This window comes from Chelmon rostratus, chromosome 7 (assembly GCF_017976325.1).
Source record: "Chelmon rostratus isolate fCheRos1 chromosome 7, fCheRos1.pri, whole genome shotgun sequence".
NCBI classification, from domain to species: domain Eukaryota; kingdom Metazoa; phylum Chordata; class Actinopteri; order Chaetodontiformes; family Chaetodontidae; genus Chelmon; species Chelmon rostratus.
The window spans coordinates 4,972,921-4,991,171 of record NC_055664.1 but is presented as its reverse complement, the minus strand read 5'-3'; the positions used below and the strand labels follow the sequence as shown (position 1 = coordinate 4,991,171).

Genomic DNA, 18,251 nt, shown 5'->3' with positions numbered 1-18,251 from the left:
TCCTCACTTCACTTCACTTCACTTCACGTTAGAGACGAGAAGTCCTTGCCGTGGCGTTGACTTGCTATTTCCTTCTTTCTATTTATTGTCATCCCTCGCTCTCTATCAATCTCTTTCGGCCTGTCTTTTGCTGAGTGCCAGAGTTCAGTATTGATGTAACTCTAAAGCTGGTGTTGCCAAGGTGCTAAAGTGACATGACGGGCCATAAAAGAGCATCAGAGATCAATACTGCCGTTATTTACCCTGCTGCACCGTCCTCCCTGCTGCCGCCTACCACACACACACACACACACACACACTCACACTCACTGATAAGAGACAGTTTCTTAACACACTCTCTCCACCTCTGCAGTACTCTATCATTACCCCCTGAATCACACATATTACTTGTGCCTTATTGGTCAGTGTGTGCTTGCATATGGGTTTCATCTATTGTAGATCTCTAAAGCAGTTTCCCTTGTTGGCTTCTGTTGGATATACAGTCATTTGGTCATCAGTGAAGACCAGAGGAGGTGTCAGTGCATTGAAGAAGGGCCGAGTCAGCACAGTGGGGAGGACAGAGTAGAAACAGAAATCGTGTTTTGATTGGAGGATGTAGCCACATATTGAGTTGGTTGTAATGCCTCAACCATGCATGTTTGAGAGCGCATAAAAACCAGTAAACGAGTGAGCAGAGAGGTCAGCACTTAGCTGAAAATATTGCACCAATGGTCGGAATACATAACTAACTTATAGGGGTAGGATTGGATAAGTTTATACTTCTTCCTACTCCCTTTCGCTCATTTAAACTACATTGCTTATGAGATGTTTTGTGGGTTGTTTTTTTTTAATGTGCACTTATTTCCTTATGATTCCTTATGATTATTATTATTTATATAGGTACTATGTATGTATAGCTATGTATGTATCCATGTATACATGTGTGCTTTTATTTTTATTTTTATTGTTGTTTATGTGATCGAAATAAAGTTATACTACTACAAATGTTAGGTATATATAAATGTAAATGTAATTTAAAACAGATAAACAGTGGAACAATAGAAAGTAACAGTTAGCTATAGGTTACGGGTTAATGGTTGAAAAAGTTAGCTCAAGTTATTCAACTTGGAAAAGTGGATAAGTTGTTAAAATAGATAAACAGTTGCGATCATTAGCTGAATAGTGAGCTAAAAGCACTGGATAAATGGTTGAAATAGCTGAATAGAATGGATTAATGTTTAAAAGGCCCAGCTCCTGCCAAGTGGTTGTAGTGCCAGTGCAAACTCGACTAAACCAAGTTAAACATTGCATAATTCATAGTGTTAAATGTGTCCAGTTTATAGTGAATTCAAATCAACACATCTGTAACGTGACAGGTGGAGGCGTACGCATACCTTCATCTGACAGCAGAAAGGCTGGGAACCACTGACATGTACAGTGTGTAGTGTTGTGCAAATGCACCTCCCCAGTTCATTTGGTCCCGTCAGCCTCCCCACAGGTGAGGTGAGGTGTCTCATAGCCACTGCAGTCTCCTCTCTAGCTGTATGCCTGAGGTGTTTGTGTGTTCTGTTTTATGCTTGCAGTGGTCACAGTTTCCCCCACAGATAACATCAAACGGGAGCCGGTCAGCGGATTCTGATCGCAGGTGCTCACTGGAGACACGTTTGATTTCCGCTGCGGTGTCAGGCGTGAACTGCAGCCGCGTATAGACGCAGTCTGGACATGTTACACGTGTGTGAACTGCATGCCTGGGCCTGCGCTCTTCCCAAGTGATGAAGATCTCGTTCAGCTTCATCAATGGAAATCTGTTCTGCTCTGCAACATTCTTACTGATATTGGCAGCTACATGTGACATCCCATCATGTGCACCGTGTGTGTGTGTGTGTGTGTGTGTGTGTGTGTGTGTGTGTGCGCGCACGTGCGTGTGCGCGTGTGTCTGTGGAAATCTGGTCATATGACTTGATGGCTTACTGTAGACTGGACATGTAAAAGATTCCTGTTAATAGACAGGATTGTAAAAAGGAACAGGGTAGGAAGTGAAACATCAAGTTCCTCAGAGCTGTGCAGACGGACAAACGGACAGACAGATGGACAGACAGACGGACAGACAGCTGTGTACAGAGTATACAAATACAGAGGATGTAAACATGGAGTGTAAAAACCTGTTTTATTGGACTTCACTCTCTGTCTTATCTTCAGTAAGCTCAGGGCCATTTGGTTTATTGAGGCAGACCAGAATTGAACTGATATGAGCGTTATCTTGCGGGAGAAAATGTGTAATCATTTCTCGGAAGCACTAGGAGAATAGTCACTGGCGGGGTGATTCCTTATTGTGCACTTGTTTCTGTCTGACTTTGTGAGTTTTGCCTTTTATTTTTCTAAGTGCTGGTTAGTGTGAGACAAGAAGGAAAGGTGGTCATTTTAAATTTGAACCAGCTGTTTTAATTGGCTAAATGGACTCATACTTCTCACAGTGTGTTTCTCATCTTGCTTTTAGAAACTTATACAGAATTTTTGGTTTTGCGTAAATGAATCTGACCATGTGATAAAGTGTCAAGGGCTGGAGTTAACTGCTTTCACTTCCCCAGATTAGCACAATGGTTGATTGTGCAATGTGGAAAAAGTCACCAGACAATATTTGACACCTAACTCAGAAGAATGCACCCATTGACTGGCCAGCAGCCACTATAGGCGATGATAAGTGGGCCAATGGTGGCAGCGACAGGCCAGACTAGCGAACAATCTGTTTTAATATCAAGCTTTCATTTTCTAATGGAGGAAATAAGAGCATCTGTGCATTACCTGTTTGTAAGCAGTGTGCTGCAGTGCATTTCATCTTCTGCTTCCAGGAAAACATTTTCATTCACCGCCGTTGCTGCTACATTAAGTCGGCTCACTCCCAGAGAAAATATTACCAACAATACCTAAAGTGCATTATAAAACTTATTGATTTTCTGTAAGGAAATTAGAGAAAGACCAATATTTATCATGACAGAAGAATTTAAGTAACATCCATTTACTGAGTGCAAATTGTTCCAGAGACATCCATTGGAAGCACAAGAGCACATACCTATTCAAAGAAAGCATTCTGTGAAAATTACCCTGAGATATTTGTATAGAAATCGAGTCATTATGAGTAGATTTTCTCCTAAAAACATCGGGGATCAGCAGGAAGGGAAACCAAAACCCTGCGGGGCGAAAACTCATCTTACATTTATCTCACACGGCTACTTGTTCATGCCAACTCCAGATAACACACTGATACACACACTGACACACAGGCATGTGTCCGGCAGGCAGGCAGGGAGGCAGCAGGTTTCTTCTCTTAAATTATGCACAGAGGCAGCCTAACCAAATTATCATGGATTAAAATATGACCGCCTCTATTAAAGTCATTCGTCTTGTTATGGCGCCACCTCACCACATATCAAGGGTAGCCCTCACGCCTGAGATGAGACTCCAGGGTAACGGTAATGCTGGTAGTATCTCATTATTATGGGATGTCACTGTGGGAAGAGGTAGGTAGGCATATGTTTCTAACCCTAACCCTTAACTTTACACCCCTTCATTAGCATTTCTATTGTTTATAACCCACTTTAATATAGTTTTGGGCACATGTAAGGATATTTTAAGGGCTTATTAGTATTTAAATGTCCTTGCCAACCTTTAGAACCTCCTCAAGCATCCATAAACAGACAAAAGTAAAATACAGCTGCAATCATGTTTAATTGTGCGTCATTCACACAAGAACATAAGCTTACAGCATTTACTGTATATACACATGTACAAATCATTCACAGGCGGGTTTAAGACTGTTTTAAACTTGAGGTCCACTTAATTTCTCCCTGATCTCATCAGAGGATAGCTTCCTCAGTTGTCGTGAGAGCGAAGAAGCAGTATATGTAAGTACCTCACGAAATATAATAAGCAGAATGAGCCTAATTAGATATAATAAATGCTTGTTATTTCATAGTCATATAAAATGATTAGTGCTTGTGGCTCCACATGCCTATTAAAAATAAGCATTTTTGGAAAATTACTCCGGAGTATCTGTATGTAAACATTTTAAAATGTCCTCACATCATCCTAACTACATCAGAGAGTGTTAGAAACCATTTTTAAATTGTTTATTATGCTTGTGTATGTTATTGTGAGTGGAAGGGTTAGAATAAACTGGAAGACTTAAAGGCTGTGGTCTTGTAACAGCTGAGGTTAGCATGACACTAATGCTGTCAAAGCTGCAGCTTTTATTCCAACTGGGCCTGTCTGTGCTGAAAAATATCCATTTTAATTACTGGTTTTTGTAAGAAGGAGGTTGTTTGGTAAAGGCAAAGGAAATTCAGTGCCTGTTGTAGTTGCGTGACTTGACCAGAGGGTGGCAGGCACGCTCTCTGAGCCACCAGCCGTGCTCTCTTTATGGGGGAGATTTAGAGTGACAAACTAACCTTTACATAAGTAAATTGCTACCCTCTGCAAATTGTGGTTCTGCATCGTGGCTTTAAAAGGCAAAGCAGTTAAGATTGTATTTAAAAGTGAATGTCAGGTAGGTAGGAGAGAGGCCATTGAAAATAATTGTACTGCACAGTAAGGGTACCTCTTTATAACTGCCTACCTGTGTCATTGTGTGTGCTGATCTCACAGCATCAGTCCTCACTCAGGTGTGAATGGGGACGAGGGGAGGGGGCCTGAACTATGACGTGCCTCAGCAGTGACTACTCCGTCCGTTATGCCCTCTCTGTGGAGTTCTCACTGGTCATAGAAGTCCTGGAGAATCGTGGAATGGTGATGTTGTTTGGTGATTTCTTTCAGCCAGTCAGAGAATTTCACAAATTTTTCAACATGCTTTACCATCTATCACACATTTAAGTACGTTTTCAGAAGTATTCCAGCAAAGTAATGCAACTTCGTTCTGGAACGCTGTGCATTTTCCACCCGTTCCACAGTGGGATCCCCGTGACTGTGAGATTGATTGTGCAGATGCACTGACGGTACTGAGTGCGTGTGTTTTTTTCAACAGCTCTATGAGCACATTTTCTGCTTCACGGCTGTCAGCGTCGCAAAGAAAATGAAGCTCATTTGGATGTAAAAGCCGTACGACTGGTTTCCAGGTCACCGTTAATAGAGCAGCCCCATATTTTGTCTGTTTTGAGATTATCACCGATGATATGCCACTATGGTAAGAGGGCTGCTGATGATGACGATGAAGGCTGAGGGGATGTGAGATAGAGGGGAATCTATTAACCTCATGTGACCAGCTAGCCAACCATGACAGATTGCCCTGTCGCTACTTTATCAAGCTCTTTTGGTTGTGTGTGTGTGTGTGTGTGTGTGGATTAGGAACTTAAACCTACAGTTAAAGCAACAGAGTGAGCATGATAACTCATTCTGTTGCTCTGCAGTTTTTTCCTATTATTTTAGGACTGGTTTTGTGCCTGAATATTAACTGACTCGTTTAGTGTGTGGGGTTGTCTTCGCTTGATTGACTTCTTTGTGTGTGTGTGTGTGTGTGTGTGTGTGTGTGTGTGTGTGTGTGTGTGTGTGTGTGTGTGTGTGTGTGTGTGTGTGTGTGTGTGAGTGCATGTGCTATGCACACATGAACCGTGCGTGTGTGACCCATGGGCTAATCCGCCCTACGCTATGGAAGCTTTTGTATTAATAACTGACTTGATAATTCTATTAATTTGAATCTGCTGGGCCTTCTTTTGTTGTGCTATCTCTGACATGCAGCCTTGTCAATGTGTGTGCAATCCGCACCCCCCCGAAGTGACTCTTTCTCTCATCTCACTTCTGCTGCCCCCCCCCACCCACTCAAACACACAGACACACACACACCTACACACACACACATACACACACTGTGTCTAATTCCTCTCACTTTTCCAGAAAAGTCCCATCTTTCGTCACAGCACTTTAAATTTTTCTCTCCGTCCTCCAAAAAACATTCTGTATTTCTGCTGTGTCTCCCGTCACCCACACACTGTCTATTTCCACTCCTCTGTTTTCCCTTTCTATATTTTGTTTTTCCCCCCTCACTCCGGTTGCCTTTCAATCACAGACTTTTCTCCACATTTTTTACTCTTTCAGCATCTTCTCTCCTGCTTTAGCCCCTTCCTGTCTGCAGGATCTTCTCCAGGTCTCTGAAGCTTTATCAATAACTGAAGGACCTTTAACTCATTTTCAATGTAAAAAGGGATTAAGGAAGCTTGGCCCTAACTTCTAGTTTGCAGTGTCTTTAATGGTGAATCAGACAGCCACCATTTTTGATACTAACAACCAGCTGATGAAGACACGTACCAGCTGATGAGGAAGCAAAGTTCAAACAGGGTAAAACACAGGTAATAACCTCCAGGCATGTTAATGTGTTTTGGCAACTAAAGCCTGTCGTGCAGTGTTTTGTCTTTATAGTAGGACTGTATGGGGTGGCAACTGGGGCCGACGCCCCAGAACCAAACTGGTTGGGCACAACCACATGCTGAGGCTCAACAATGAGTTACATACTGCAGTTGTTTCTTCTGACTGTCTTCCTGGAGTCACGTTGCCTGATCACCTACATCATGTTAGTCATGTACACAGTAGAGAATACAGAAATCAAGGCATCATGAAATTCAGACACTGCGTCTGTGTTAAAATAAAAGTTGACAGGACTGCTTTCTTGAAATCAATTTTTAGACATCACAGGAAAACAATATAAATAAATGAAAATATGGAAATCTGCACATATTTTCAAACCACCTGCAAACAGACTCAGATTAATATTGGTCTTGTTATTTAACTCTGCTAGAAAGCGAAGAAGTGTATTTTCCATAATGTCAAACTGCTCATTTAATCCAACCTCAGGAGAAGCTTAAAGAAACAGAGTTCACAGTAACACTTCTTCCTGATTCTGGAATTGACAGAATTCCAGAATCAGGAATTGTCATTATGCAAGCTTTTCTAAGGAGTTTACTTTGCAAAGGCAAAGTAAACATAAGCACGTTCTTGGATTTTATGTAGTCCATGAACTTTCTTGATCATTTCATTCTTGCTTTGTTGGGGCTTTTTTTCAGGCTTTCTGCTCCTCCTTGTCCACCCTGTAGCCATTGTAAGGCAACAGATCCAGCATCTCTTCTCCCCCCTCTCCCTCCTTTTTGTCTTGGCACTATCGCCCCACAGCAGCATCTTTGGCTTGGCTTCCCTTTCTCCTGTCTCCGTCCTCTCCTTGTCTATCATCCATCCATCCATCCATCCATCCATCCATCCATCCATCCATCCATCCATCCATCCACACAGCCGTGTTTCCTCCTTTTGTTATTCATCCCTATCTCTACACTGCAGAGATTCAACTCACTGTCTCCCCCTCTCTCTCCTTTTTCTCACTGCTTTCACCTTTGTTTTTTACAGTGGGTGGGGGGGTTAACAATGGCAGCAGTACTGGCCAAGTCTTCGACAGCATGTCCACTCTGAATTAAAAGCTGCTAGGGCTGGAGTGACGGAGGCTTAGAGCAACAGAGAGATGGTAAGGGAGGATTTGGGTGACAGTAGTTTAGATACTAGGCTCTTTTATTGGGTTGGCAGGCACTTTATGGAGTCAATGAAAGAGCATTCAACAGGTCGACAAGTTTTTCATTAAACATATTTCCAATAAAGCTATTTACATGAAATCTAGACCCGGCATTGGTACTCAATAAACCGGCACAGATTAGGAAATCGTTAGTTAGTATTGAAGTAGTATTGAACACAGTAAGAAAAAGCACCAAGCAATGGCACTGGTCAGCAATGGGTTTCTAAACTCTTAAATGGTCCTATAAGCACCAGAGGAGCCATCATCTGCAAGTGGAAGGAGCATCACTCAACTGACCACGCACAGGGGCTCCTCGCGAGATTTCCAACCAGGCAGTCAGGAAGGTCACTGGAAGAGCAGCTCAAGAGCCAAGGACCAGTCAAAATAGAGCTCCAGAAAGAGCTATAAGTAGCAGGTACAGTCTTTACGGAGAAAACAATAGACAATGCACCGGAAAACTCCATGACTGCAGAAGAGACATGCTGAAGCTTCTTTGAAGTTTCCTGCACAGCAGTAGGAGCCTGTAGATGTTTGCAAGAATCAAATGTGTTCAGCAAAGGAGACTGTCAGTGTGCTCCAGAGGAAGGAAATAAAGGTGTTTGAATGACTCAGTCAATCAAGACTTAAACCTAATGCAACATTAGAGGAAGGAACTGAAGATCAAGATTCACCAGCAGAAAGGATTTGGGAGAGGGGCATGCTTACCGCGCTGTTACATCACCTTTTCTTTTAACAGCACTCAGTAAGCGTCTGAGAACAGAGGACACTAATTGTTGAAGTTTTGAAAGTAAAGCTCTTTGTCATTCTTGCTTGATATATGACTCCAGTTGCTCAGCAGGCTGGGGTCTCTGTTGTCGTATTCAAGGTGTCCTCACAGATGTGCAAGTTACCAGTGCCACGGGCACTAACACACCTTCGTACCACCACAGATGCTGGCTTTTAAACTTTGCACAGGTAACAGTCTGCATGGATCTTTTCCTTTTTAGCCTGGAGGACAAAACATCCACGATTTCCAAAAGCAATTTTAAATGTGGACTCATCAGACCACAACACACTTCTCCACTTTGTGTCAGTCCATCTGTGATGAGCTCGGGCCCCGAGAAGTCAGCAGAGGGTCTGGATGTTGTTGATACATGGTTTTTGCTTTGCATGGTAGAGTCTTAATTTGCATTCGTAGATGCAGCGACACAGTAATACCCCTTATACAATCATGTCAGTCGTTAATGCAGTGCTGCCTGAGGGTTTGAAGGTCACAGCCATCCACTGTCCTCACCTGCAGACTCCTCTGGATTCTTTGAATCTCTTGACAGTATTCTGCATTGTACATGGTGATGTCCTTGTCCATGATACTATCACCTGTTAGCAATGAGCCTGTTTACCTGTGGAATGTTCCAAACAGGTGTTTTCAGAGCATTTTCCCAGTCATTTGCCCCTGTCAAAAGTCTGTTGGCACATGTTGTGGGCATCAAATTCAGAATGAGTGTATGTTTACAACAACAATAAAGTTTCAGCGTATACATTGAATATCCTGTCTTTGTAGCGTATTCAATAAATATGGCTCGAAAAGGATTTGCAAGTCATTGCATTCTGTTTTTATTTCCGTTTTACACAGCGTCCCAACTTCTTCTGGAATTGGGTTTGTAGATTTAGTTGTTGTTCTGGAGCATTCAGCCGTATCATACCATCTTCCTCCACAGATGGAGTTTGCCCAGTTGTCATGGAAATGTCATTGGAAACGATGTTCGAATTTCCATTTTTTTTCTGAGCACTTTGAGATCTTCTCGTCCACGCTGGCTTAAAAGCAGAGGTTTAAATCTGCTTCTTCAAGTCCATGACACCTGCTGATGAAGATCATGTGATATCGTTGAGATCTCCAGAACAGCTACTAAATGGTCCGGTGGTGAGGCTGTTTTTAAATTGGTTGGGTTTACAGCTCTCATGAAATAGTTGACTTTCTTTATGATTGTGTTCTGCGTGTCACTGCGGACTTTTAATGTCCCATGATGCACGTCAGTATTGCTCTGCTGTATCAGTCGACCCCTTGTTACAGGCATCGTGGACAAATGATGAAGTGATTGAGAAAAGTGGCTGGAAATTGAAAGTTGTTGCAAAGAATGACTGACTGAACAAGAGCGGCTGACGACTGGAAAAGGTGAAATTGAGAGCAGCTGTAAAACAAGATGAGTGTATCCGGCAAAATGTGATAAACATCTTGTGATGAGCAGGGTACATGTGAAGAGTTGGGAGAGAAGGGAAGGCTGGAAGCTGAGGAAGGGAGGGTTGAAAAGAAGGGAGGGGGGAGAAGGAGGTTGTCTGTGTGTGCACGCGCGTGCGTGTCCACACAGAGGCCTTGTTAGTTATTGATCCCATTTAATAATCCTTAACCACAGTCTGCTCCCCTGAGAGCACTTAACTCTGCCTCTCCCTCCCTCTCTCCGGCTCTTACAACCCCTCTCTGCCTCCCTTTCACTTTCTGCTTGCCTCCTGTTCCTCGGCTGCTTCTTTATGTGCCCGCGTCTCTTCCTCACCTCCGGCGTACGATGGCTACACTCTCAAAGTACCTCCAAGGTCAAGGTGAAGTGGGGCTAAAGACCGACACTAAATCCCAGCAGTAAAGGGTGTAGTTCTGTGCTGGCGCATTTGTTGCCATTGAGTCAAATCAGTCGTCTCTAAGAGGCCTGAGCTCATTCAAAGCACACCTGGCCAGATACAGACTCTGTAAAGGTAACACGGGTCTTTTGTGAATTGAGATCCACGTGTTCTGGCTGTTACTGTTCAGACTTTTTGAAGAGTGCTCTGAGGATTTTGCCACTGGCTTTACTCGCAGAAACACTTCTTCTTTGTTTTTCCCCACTGGCATAGTGGAAAATTGGGCCATAGAATTGTCACCTTTTCATGTCTCTCAGCTCAACTGTTGCATTTATAAAATCCTAATTCCAAAAAAGTTGTGGCGCTGTGTAAAAGGCAAATAAATACAGAATAAAATCATTTCAACCAACTGTTTTGTTCCTAATGTTTTTACAGTGTCCCCTACACTGTGTTTACAAAGTGGTGTACCTCGCTCCATCCTCGCTTGTGAACCACTGAGCCTTTCCAGGATGCTCCTTTCACAACCAATCATGATGCTATCACCTGTTACCAATCAACCTGTTTACCTGGTATACAGGTGTTTTTGGAGACTTTAGTTGCCGCTGTCTCAACTTGTCTGAAACGTGTTGCTGGCATCAGATTCAGACATTAAATAGATTGATTTGTATTTATGGTTTCCACAGTGGCACAACTTTTTGGGTATTGGGATTGCGCATTTATATCCCGCTTTTAATTCAGTTTTGGTTGATGAAGGAACACTTTCATAAAGCAAACATAGTCAGTGCTTTTTCATTTAAGACCAGAAACCCTGAAATAAGTGTTGGATTGATCGTGTTGATAACTCAACGAGCGTATGATCTATGTTAACCTCTCATTGGCCTTTCAAAAAGGCCCTTAAAGGGTCTCACTTGTGAAAACAGTGTGGTCTACTTAATAATGTCATCTGTGGCTCCGGAGGAGCTTTTAAAAGTTTGAAAAAATAACCCTGAGGACGTCATAGTGATGTTATCACGTGTATCTCAGCTCAGGCTCCAGACTTAATGAAAGACGTGTAATGAAGGCAGCTGTCACTAATTAACGTTCGTTCCTTGAGTAACTTGATGACAGACCAGAATGAACCTGCACCTTGTCTGTACGTGTCAGAGATCATTTGTTAGGGATGAACTCTCTAACCCGCGAGTGGACTGAGTCTTTCTGAAGACAGAACTCTGATTCATTTATCATTAGTTTATCAAACAGGAAATACATCACATTAAGGGAATAATAGTAATTCCTGGGATCTTTAAAGCTTCTGTCATTTATTGTTCTGGCTACTAGGGAGCAGAACAACAGCCTAAAAACGCCAACTCTGAGATATTATCACCATTTTAATGCTGTTATGGTGAGTTTCAAATGCCGATTTGCATGTCCGGCACAAATAAAGCAACATTAGCCTTAATTTGGTGTTGTTTTTTTGTCCACCCGACAAATGAAAATCTAAAGCCACTCTCCCTCTAGCTGTTGGCTCTTTAGCTGTTAGATACCTGACTTTCTTCACCACCTAATCGCTAGCTTTGTCAGCCTGGTCTTCGGTGCAGGGCGGGTAGGTAACAGTGGGAAACATCTGCCTGCTGCTGCTGATATAAAAAGGGTGATTTGCAGGGCTTGAAAACTAAAACAATGAGCTAAAACAGGCTAAAAGGCCTCGTAGAGATTTGTCACCGTTAGTGACCCCTTTCACATTACAATAATTTGATTACTGCAGCTTTAATGATATTTTTGAGTAGTGCAGGTCTGGGAGAAATATGCTAGGATATATATAAAAATGTCAAAAATCTTTTTTTTTTTTTTTTAAATATAAGAGCACAAATTATGACTGTCATCAGTTTTTATCTAAAGACTTCGGCACTATATCTGCCCATCCCTGTTTGCAAACACGGAGAGAACGACAAAGGCAAGAAAAATGCAGTAAAGATACATGCTGTCCTTACTGAGTCATAAGAGGGACCGAACTTTGAATTCTACAGAGACCCTGAGTATTGACTTACAGGACCATCAGGTCCATATTGCAGGGACACAAATGGTCACATAATGGTACAATGAGCATAACAGTGATGTAAGCCATAAGCCGGAGCCATCTCAGTAACTAGCTATGATCCCACATGAGCATTTATTGGACATTCTGCCAAGCCTTTTTCTTCAGGATCATTAAACTAGATGATCCTGGATCGTTATGTCAGTCCTGATGAGGAGTGACCTCGCCGTCCGAGAGCTGAGACGACCGAGATCACAGCAGAATAAGCACTGTGTGCGATGTGAATTCTGAACCTGGTGTTATAATACACCTCAACACAGCACTTCATTTTTCATCCCATTTGAAAAATCAAGGATAATTAATCCATAACGTTGGACCAAAGCGCTGGTGCATTATCAGAAGCACAAACACATGAGATGATGGATTAAAAGATGAATACGCATGAATGCACAAATGAGGGCATGAATAAAAGTGGTAAACAAATGAGCTGAAGGATGGAGCAGGCCGGGAGGAGCGAGAACAATCGGCCAAACAATCTCTGCGGGCTCCTTTTAGCCCTTTAGCTTTGTTTCCTCCTCGTCTCTAAACGAGCTCCTTTAATCTGTCACCCGCTCCCTCGTGCTTTTGTTCTCCTCTTTATTTCAATGGCAGAGCTCATTTCAGCTGGATGATCTAATCAATAATTACTATCCAGGCCGCACACACACGCACAGAGGAAGCCACATATGAGCAGCACTCTCTCGTTGATGAATACGCAGCGCTGGAAGACATTATGAAACACAGAATACATATATTTGTTCAGTCTGTTATGACCCAGCACATGAACATCCTCTCTCTCTCTCACACACACGTACACACACACACGTTCACCCACACACACACCATTTGTCATCGCTGTCACCCAGTTTGCAGCGGCTTTGTTTTTTGAGAGCCAGTTTGGAAATGTCAAGCTTTTCAAGATTTATTTTGCTCCTGCGGCACGTCAGAGAAATTAATAATCATCCTATAAGTTTTGACCCACATCATCACTCAGCTCTCTCTCTCACACACACGCACACACTTTAATTCCTCATCATGCTTAGCACTTGTTTTTTTTTTTTTTTTTTTGCATGATTCTCCTCTTGTTGCGCAACAAACTGAGACTCCCCTCCAAGGGTGTGCCTGCATATCTGACCACTGAACAGTGTGTTTTGGTCATGAATATGTCACAGAGTCTGATTAAAGCAATGGTTCATAAACTTTTCACTGCAGTACACACGTCTCACAAACACACACACACACCAAATACGCCAAATAAACAAAGCAGCTGGCATTTCCTAATTTCGAGGGTGATGTTAACTTCTCTGCAGAACCTTTGTTTAGTTGATTTGTGGCAATGCATAAGTGCATGTGTGTGTGTGTGTGTGCACCTTATGTTTGTGTGCATGTGTGTCTGCGTGTGAACTGTATATATGGAGTGTGTGTGCGCCTCTTGGGCTCCATGTGAAATAATAGTGTGCACAGATCTTTGGATGGAGTGAACAATACTTAACAGGGCCATGATAATAAGTATTAAAATCACTGGACCTGAAAGAAAACGTGGTGAGACTCTTAATTACCAGAGAGAGAGAGACAACCAGAAAAAAAAAAACCCTTGAGTGGGTTTTAAAAACATCATGATGAGGGAGATAGAGGTGATGAGGGAGGGGAATAGATGGATTGTGTGTGTGTGTGTGTGTGTGTGTGTGTGTGTTGAAACACAAAGAGAGATTGAGATGGATCAGGAAAGAGAGAGAGAGAGAAACACTCTGCACTCTAATTCTCCTCTCTCTTGCTGGGTTGTATTGAAAAGAGGTGGGGGGCAGGCCACAATCATGCACACCCTGCTGTGGTTTTTGTACTCTCTGATCTCACTTTCTTCATGTCTAGTGCAGCATCTCCTGCACGCACACACACACACACACACTCGCTGGACTGAGCCCCTTATTCCAGGATCTCATCATTAGGCACCCTGGCAGACTAATCATCACTTCCTCTTCAATCATGTTCATTTTCATTGGACACGTTTTGCTCCCTAGAACAAATGAGTTTGAAATGACACACAACCTTTTCAGACTACTGAATTTTGATCCCCTGATATGAATGTAATGGAATGAAGCCTTTGTCTGTTAATGGCGGTAGAGACGCCGGGTGTCTTCTGTGTGGTGTTGTTTTAATTTTTACCACTGATTTGTAGTAGGAAGTGATAAACCACTAGTTTGTTTACTGTCTGTGTCTTTTATGGGCTCATTGTGAAGGCCAGAACCAAACTTGCATGGTTGTGAGATTGATCTCTTTAATCTCCAAACCTTTACAGTGTCCTGCTCCAGAGGGATTACAGTTTCCTCAGAGACATCAACATCTGGAACCCCTTCGTCACGATCGGGGTGTACTCCTCCACTCTCTCCGCCGCCATGAGCAACCTCATCGGAGCCTCGCGCATCCTCTACGCCCTGGCCAGGGACGACTTGTTTGGTAGGTCGCACAAGCGGTTTGTGCTGAGCAGGAATGACCTCTGAAACTGGCGGCCTATAATGAATGTTTATCACATAAATGAATGATTTTTTTTGTCACCAACCTTTAATCCCTCTGTACTCTGTACGTATGTTTGTTTTCAGCCAATGGCTCAGAGGCTAAAATACTGAAGTACGACACTTACTAAGAGTGTTAATAACTTAAACTGTGTCACTCTTTGAAAATCAAAGTACTCCAACACTTTAAATATTATAAAGGCCCATTCTGCTTTCAGTAAATGCAGTAAGTGAACAGTCAAACCTTGAGTTTTAAATCTCTCTCTTAAAGCAAGTGAAAGAAATTTCCCGGTGGAATGAGTTAAAGACCGTCTGCAATTGACTACTGTTTAAAACAGACTGGAAAAAAAAATGTGAACTTATCCTTTCATACCTCTGCTTCCAAGGCAGATGTGTGTGTTGAAGCCTCTGAAGCGGAATGAGTCACTAATTCATATGTCACGCCTGAGATTTGTCAAAAAACACACAAAACACGAAAGCACCATGAGTTGTCATGTTATCAGTTGTCAGTTATGAAGTTATTCCCACCGCATCAAGTGAACGCAGCAGTCATGTGATTTCCCCCCCCCCGCCTCTCTGTGTGACTCCATGCTGCCTGCTGCTTTGTCATTATTAATGACTGTGAGCAGCTTCCTTATCCCACCCTGTGCTCCTTTGTTAAGTCTACTGCAAATTGATTTGGCGTGTTTGTGCCTGTGTGTGTGTGTGTGGCCATGCACGCGGGTGTGTCAGGGGAGGTAAATGACTGTGTTAGCGCGGGTTCCTCCATGGAGTGATCAGATGCAGCGGAGGCAGATGACTCTTGCTCAGCTGTCTGTTCAGCGACAGCCAAAGGGTTAACTTAGACGAATGTGTTTCATTAAGACTCAATGACTGGGGAACCGTAGCTGTCTTCTTGTAGGGGGGGGGTGTGAAATTGTGAGTATGACCACACCGTGTGCACAGCTGTGTGTTGTTCTTGTCGTTGTCATTCACGCACGCCGCTCACAGCTTAACCTTGCCACTGTCCTATGCAAACGGAGTGATGGATGTGTCCCACACATCCTGCGTTTCTCTCCTCTCTATAACTCCCTAATCTCCAACTCCTTCACCTCTGTCCCGCCTTTCTCCATCCTCTCCATCACTCAGTCCACTCCGCTCAGCCGCATTGATTTGACTTTAAAGTCTCACTGATTTAATTCCAGCCCTTTATCAGCTCTGAAATTTAGTTTTAAACTCAGATTCCCTGTCCGGAAATAGCCCCCCCCCCCCAACGAATTGCTCTTCTTTTCTTTTTTTGTCTTTCTCAGTCTCTGTTGTCGCGTCTGTCTTTCACTCTGGATGTGCAACCTCCACTGTACAGACCGCCACGGCGTTACTCACAGATGTCAGCACCGTGAGATGAAATGTCATGTATGCCAAAATGAGAGGCTGTATGTGAATGATTTCTCTTCCAGTGAACCCTACAGCCACGGAAGGTATTAAATAAAGTTGTGTCATCTTAGTTAGTCGCCCTCGCTGTCTCGCCCGCCCACTCGCTTTCCCTCGCTCTTGCTCTCTCTTTCCTTGGCTGGATGTGTGTTAATTGCGCAAATTTGATTTAAATGTCAGTAGCATTAGAAATTGCCATCTCTAATCCAAATCTTATCTGATCTGTAAAATCACTGCCACTCTTTGGTCTAATGATCCATGCACTGGTTTGTATCTGTTGCTGTAGGAAACACAGGAAAAACAAGTATAGTCCCTGTGTTTTAATACGCTTCTATTCTTCTGTTTCAATTTTCTTTGCAATGGTGAACAAGTCCAGGCATTTTATTTAATTCACAGGGTTATTTTTAGCTCATATTATTACTGTAGTTCACGTCTACTAAGATGACACATTAACAACTGAGTAATTAGCTGGCATTCAGACTGTACAAATACACAATGAACGTGTTGGTGGGGGGGTGTTATTTTCAGGTACCGGTGGCGAAATCTGATCCAGGGAGGCCAGTTGAACTGATGAAAGGTTCATGAGTTTGACGGCTTGTCACATGTCGGTGGTTTATAATCATATAATGAGACAGGAAATTTACATCTGTGGAGAGTTATCATGGTGACAGTCATTTTATCTTTGATTGCAACGATTGTGACAGAAACAGAAGCGGTAAAAATGTGATATTCACATTATTGGTGATCGGCCAGAGCACCTTGTGGGATGATGCTGCGTTGAGGTTGAGGTTGAGGTTGAGGTTCAAAGGCCTGAGAGGGCTGTGTTTTTCACACAGTAGCATAGTCATGTCTGCACCATTCAGGTTACAAAGTAGGCTAATTTACTAAGAATTTGCACTGTTCAGAGATGGAAAGATCAAAATCCACTCCAATGAAAAATACATTCCAAAGTTTATCTGAAGTGAATATAATGCATCAAATCAATCTTTTCAGTGCACCTGTCCCTCCACTGCCGCTCAGCACAGAAACACTGTCTGTGGAAACACAAAAACAGAGTTTCTTATTAAAACACTTTGGAAAATACCCACATGATGGGATTAATGCAGACTGACACGTCCGACTGCAGGGTGTTGCCAGATGCCATCACATTGTGTTGGATCAACTTTTTTATTGGAGCCCTCTGCATCGGCAGCACCGCCACGTCAACCCTAGCGGTCTCATTGAGATGAACGAAGGAGCTGTGTTTTTTTTTCACACAGTGCTAATGTTGGTCCAAACTTGACCTTAACGTTTCTTTAGATTAAAAAAAAAAATCCAGAAGGAATACATGGCTGTTATTTACCTCGTGGGACGGGGTATGCAGTTGCAAGAAGGAAGTGATCAGAATGTCCACATGAGTGTGTGGGAGAGGGTTTCATTGTTAGAAATCCTTGCAGACCTCCACTGCACTGTAGTCTGTCACAATGCTGTTTTGTGTGACTCACTAAGAAAACGTCCGCTGGAAGCCAACGTTGCACGCCAAGTGAATACATTAGCATTTCGTGGGGACTTGTGGGAGACAGTGTCAGAACTCATCAGGAATAGCAGTGAGGAGGAGGTGTCAGCCGAGGGGTTCAAGTTAAACTGCGCAAGCGCAAGCTTGTGCCCGCATCGACAAGTGAACAGACATCTATTTGAGCGATCTACAAGCAACGTCTACCTGCTATTTCAGCTCCTCCACACACACTGTGGGTGTGCTCAAAGAGAAATGCCTGCTGACATTTAATGGAGTACGCTTTGGAGGAAGTTCTTCATTAAACCCAAGGATGGTCACTCATAACATACATTTATCCGTTGATTAAACCTTTCTGTCCACGTGTGCATCACTGATGGGTGATGGGGTTTCACTGATGTGGGTTTTAAAGGTCACTGCTGATGTTTTTATATGGAAGCTGCTAAAGAATATTCTGTGTAATTTTCATGCTAATAATTCTCTATAATCTGAAGTGATTGTTGCGTTCACCAATATTTTTTTTTCATCCATGTAGGTAAGGTGTTATCTCCAGCTAAGAAGACGTCCCGCAGTGGTAACCCCTGGGTGTCTGTGCTCATCTCCTGGTTCCTTGTGCAGGTTAGTGGAGACAGACAAACATAGGATGATGGAGACTGTCAATAAAGACATTTTATACCT

The 18,251-nt window shown here is 42.9% G+C and overlaps 1 protein-coding gene across 1 annotated transcript in view; it reads left to right on the top strand.

Annotated features, from left to right (window-relative positions):
- Nucleotides 1-18,251, top strand: part of zgc:153039 (uncharacterized protein LOC767698 homolog) — a 59,481-nt gene that overhangs the window by 9,476 nt on the left and 31,754 nt on the right. Inside the window, exons 7-8 of the mRNA XM_041940511.1 lie at nucleotides 14,458-14,615; nucleotides 18,109-18,191. Of these exons, the coding sequence (XP_041796445.1) occupies nucleotides 14,458-14,615; nucleotides 18,109-18,191 (241 nt within the window). The remainder of the gene's footprint in view (nucleotides 1-14,457; nucleotides 14,616-18,108; nucleotides 18,192-18,251) is intronic.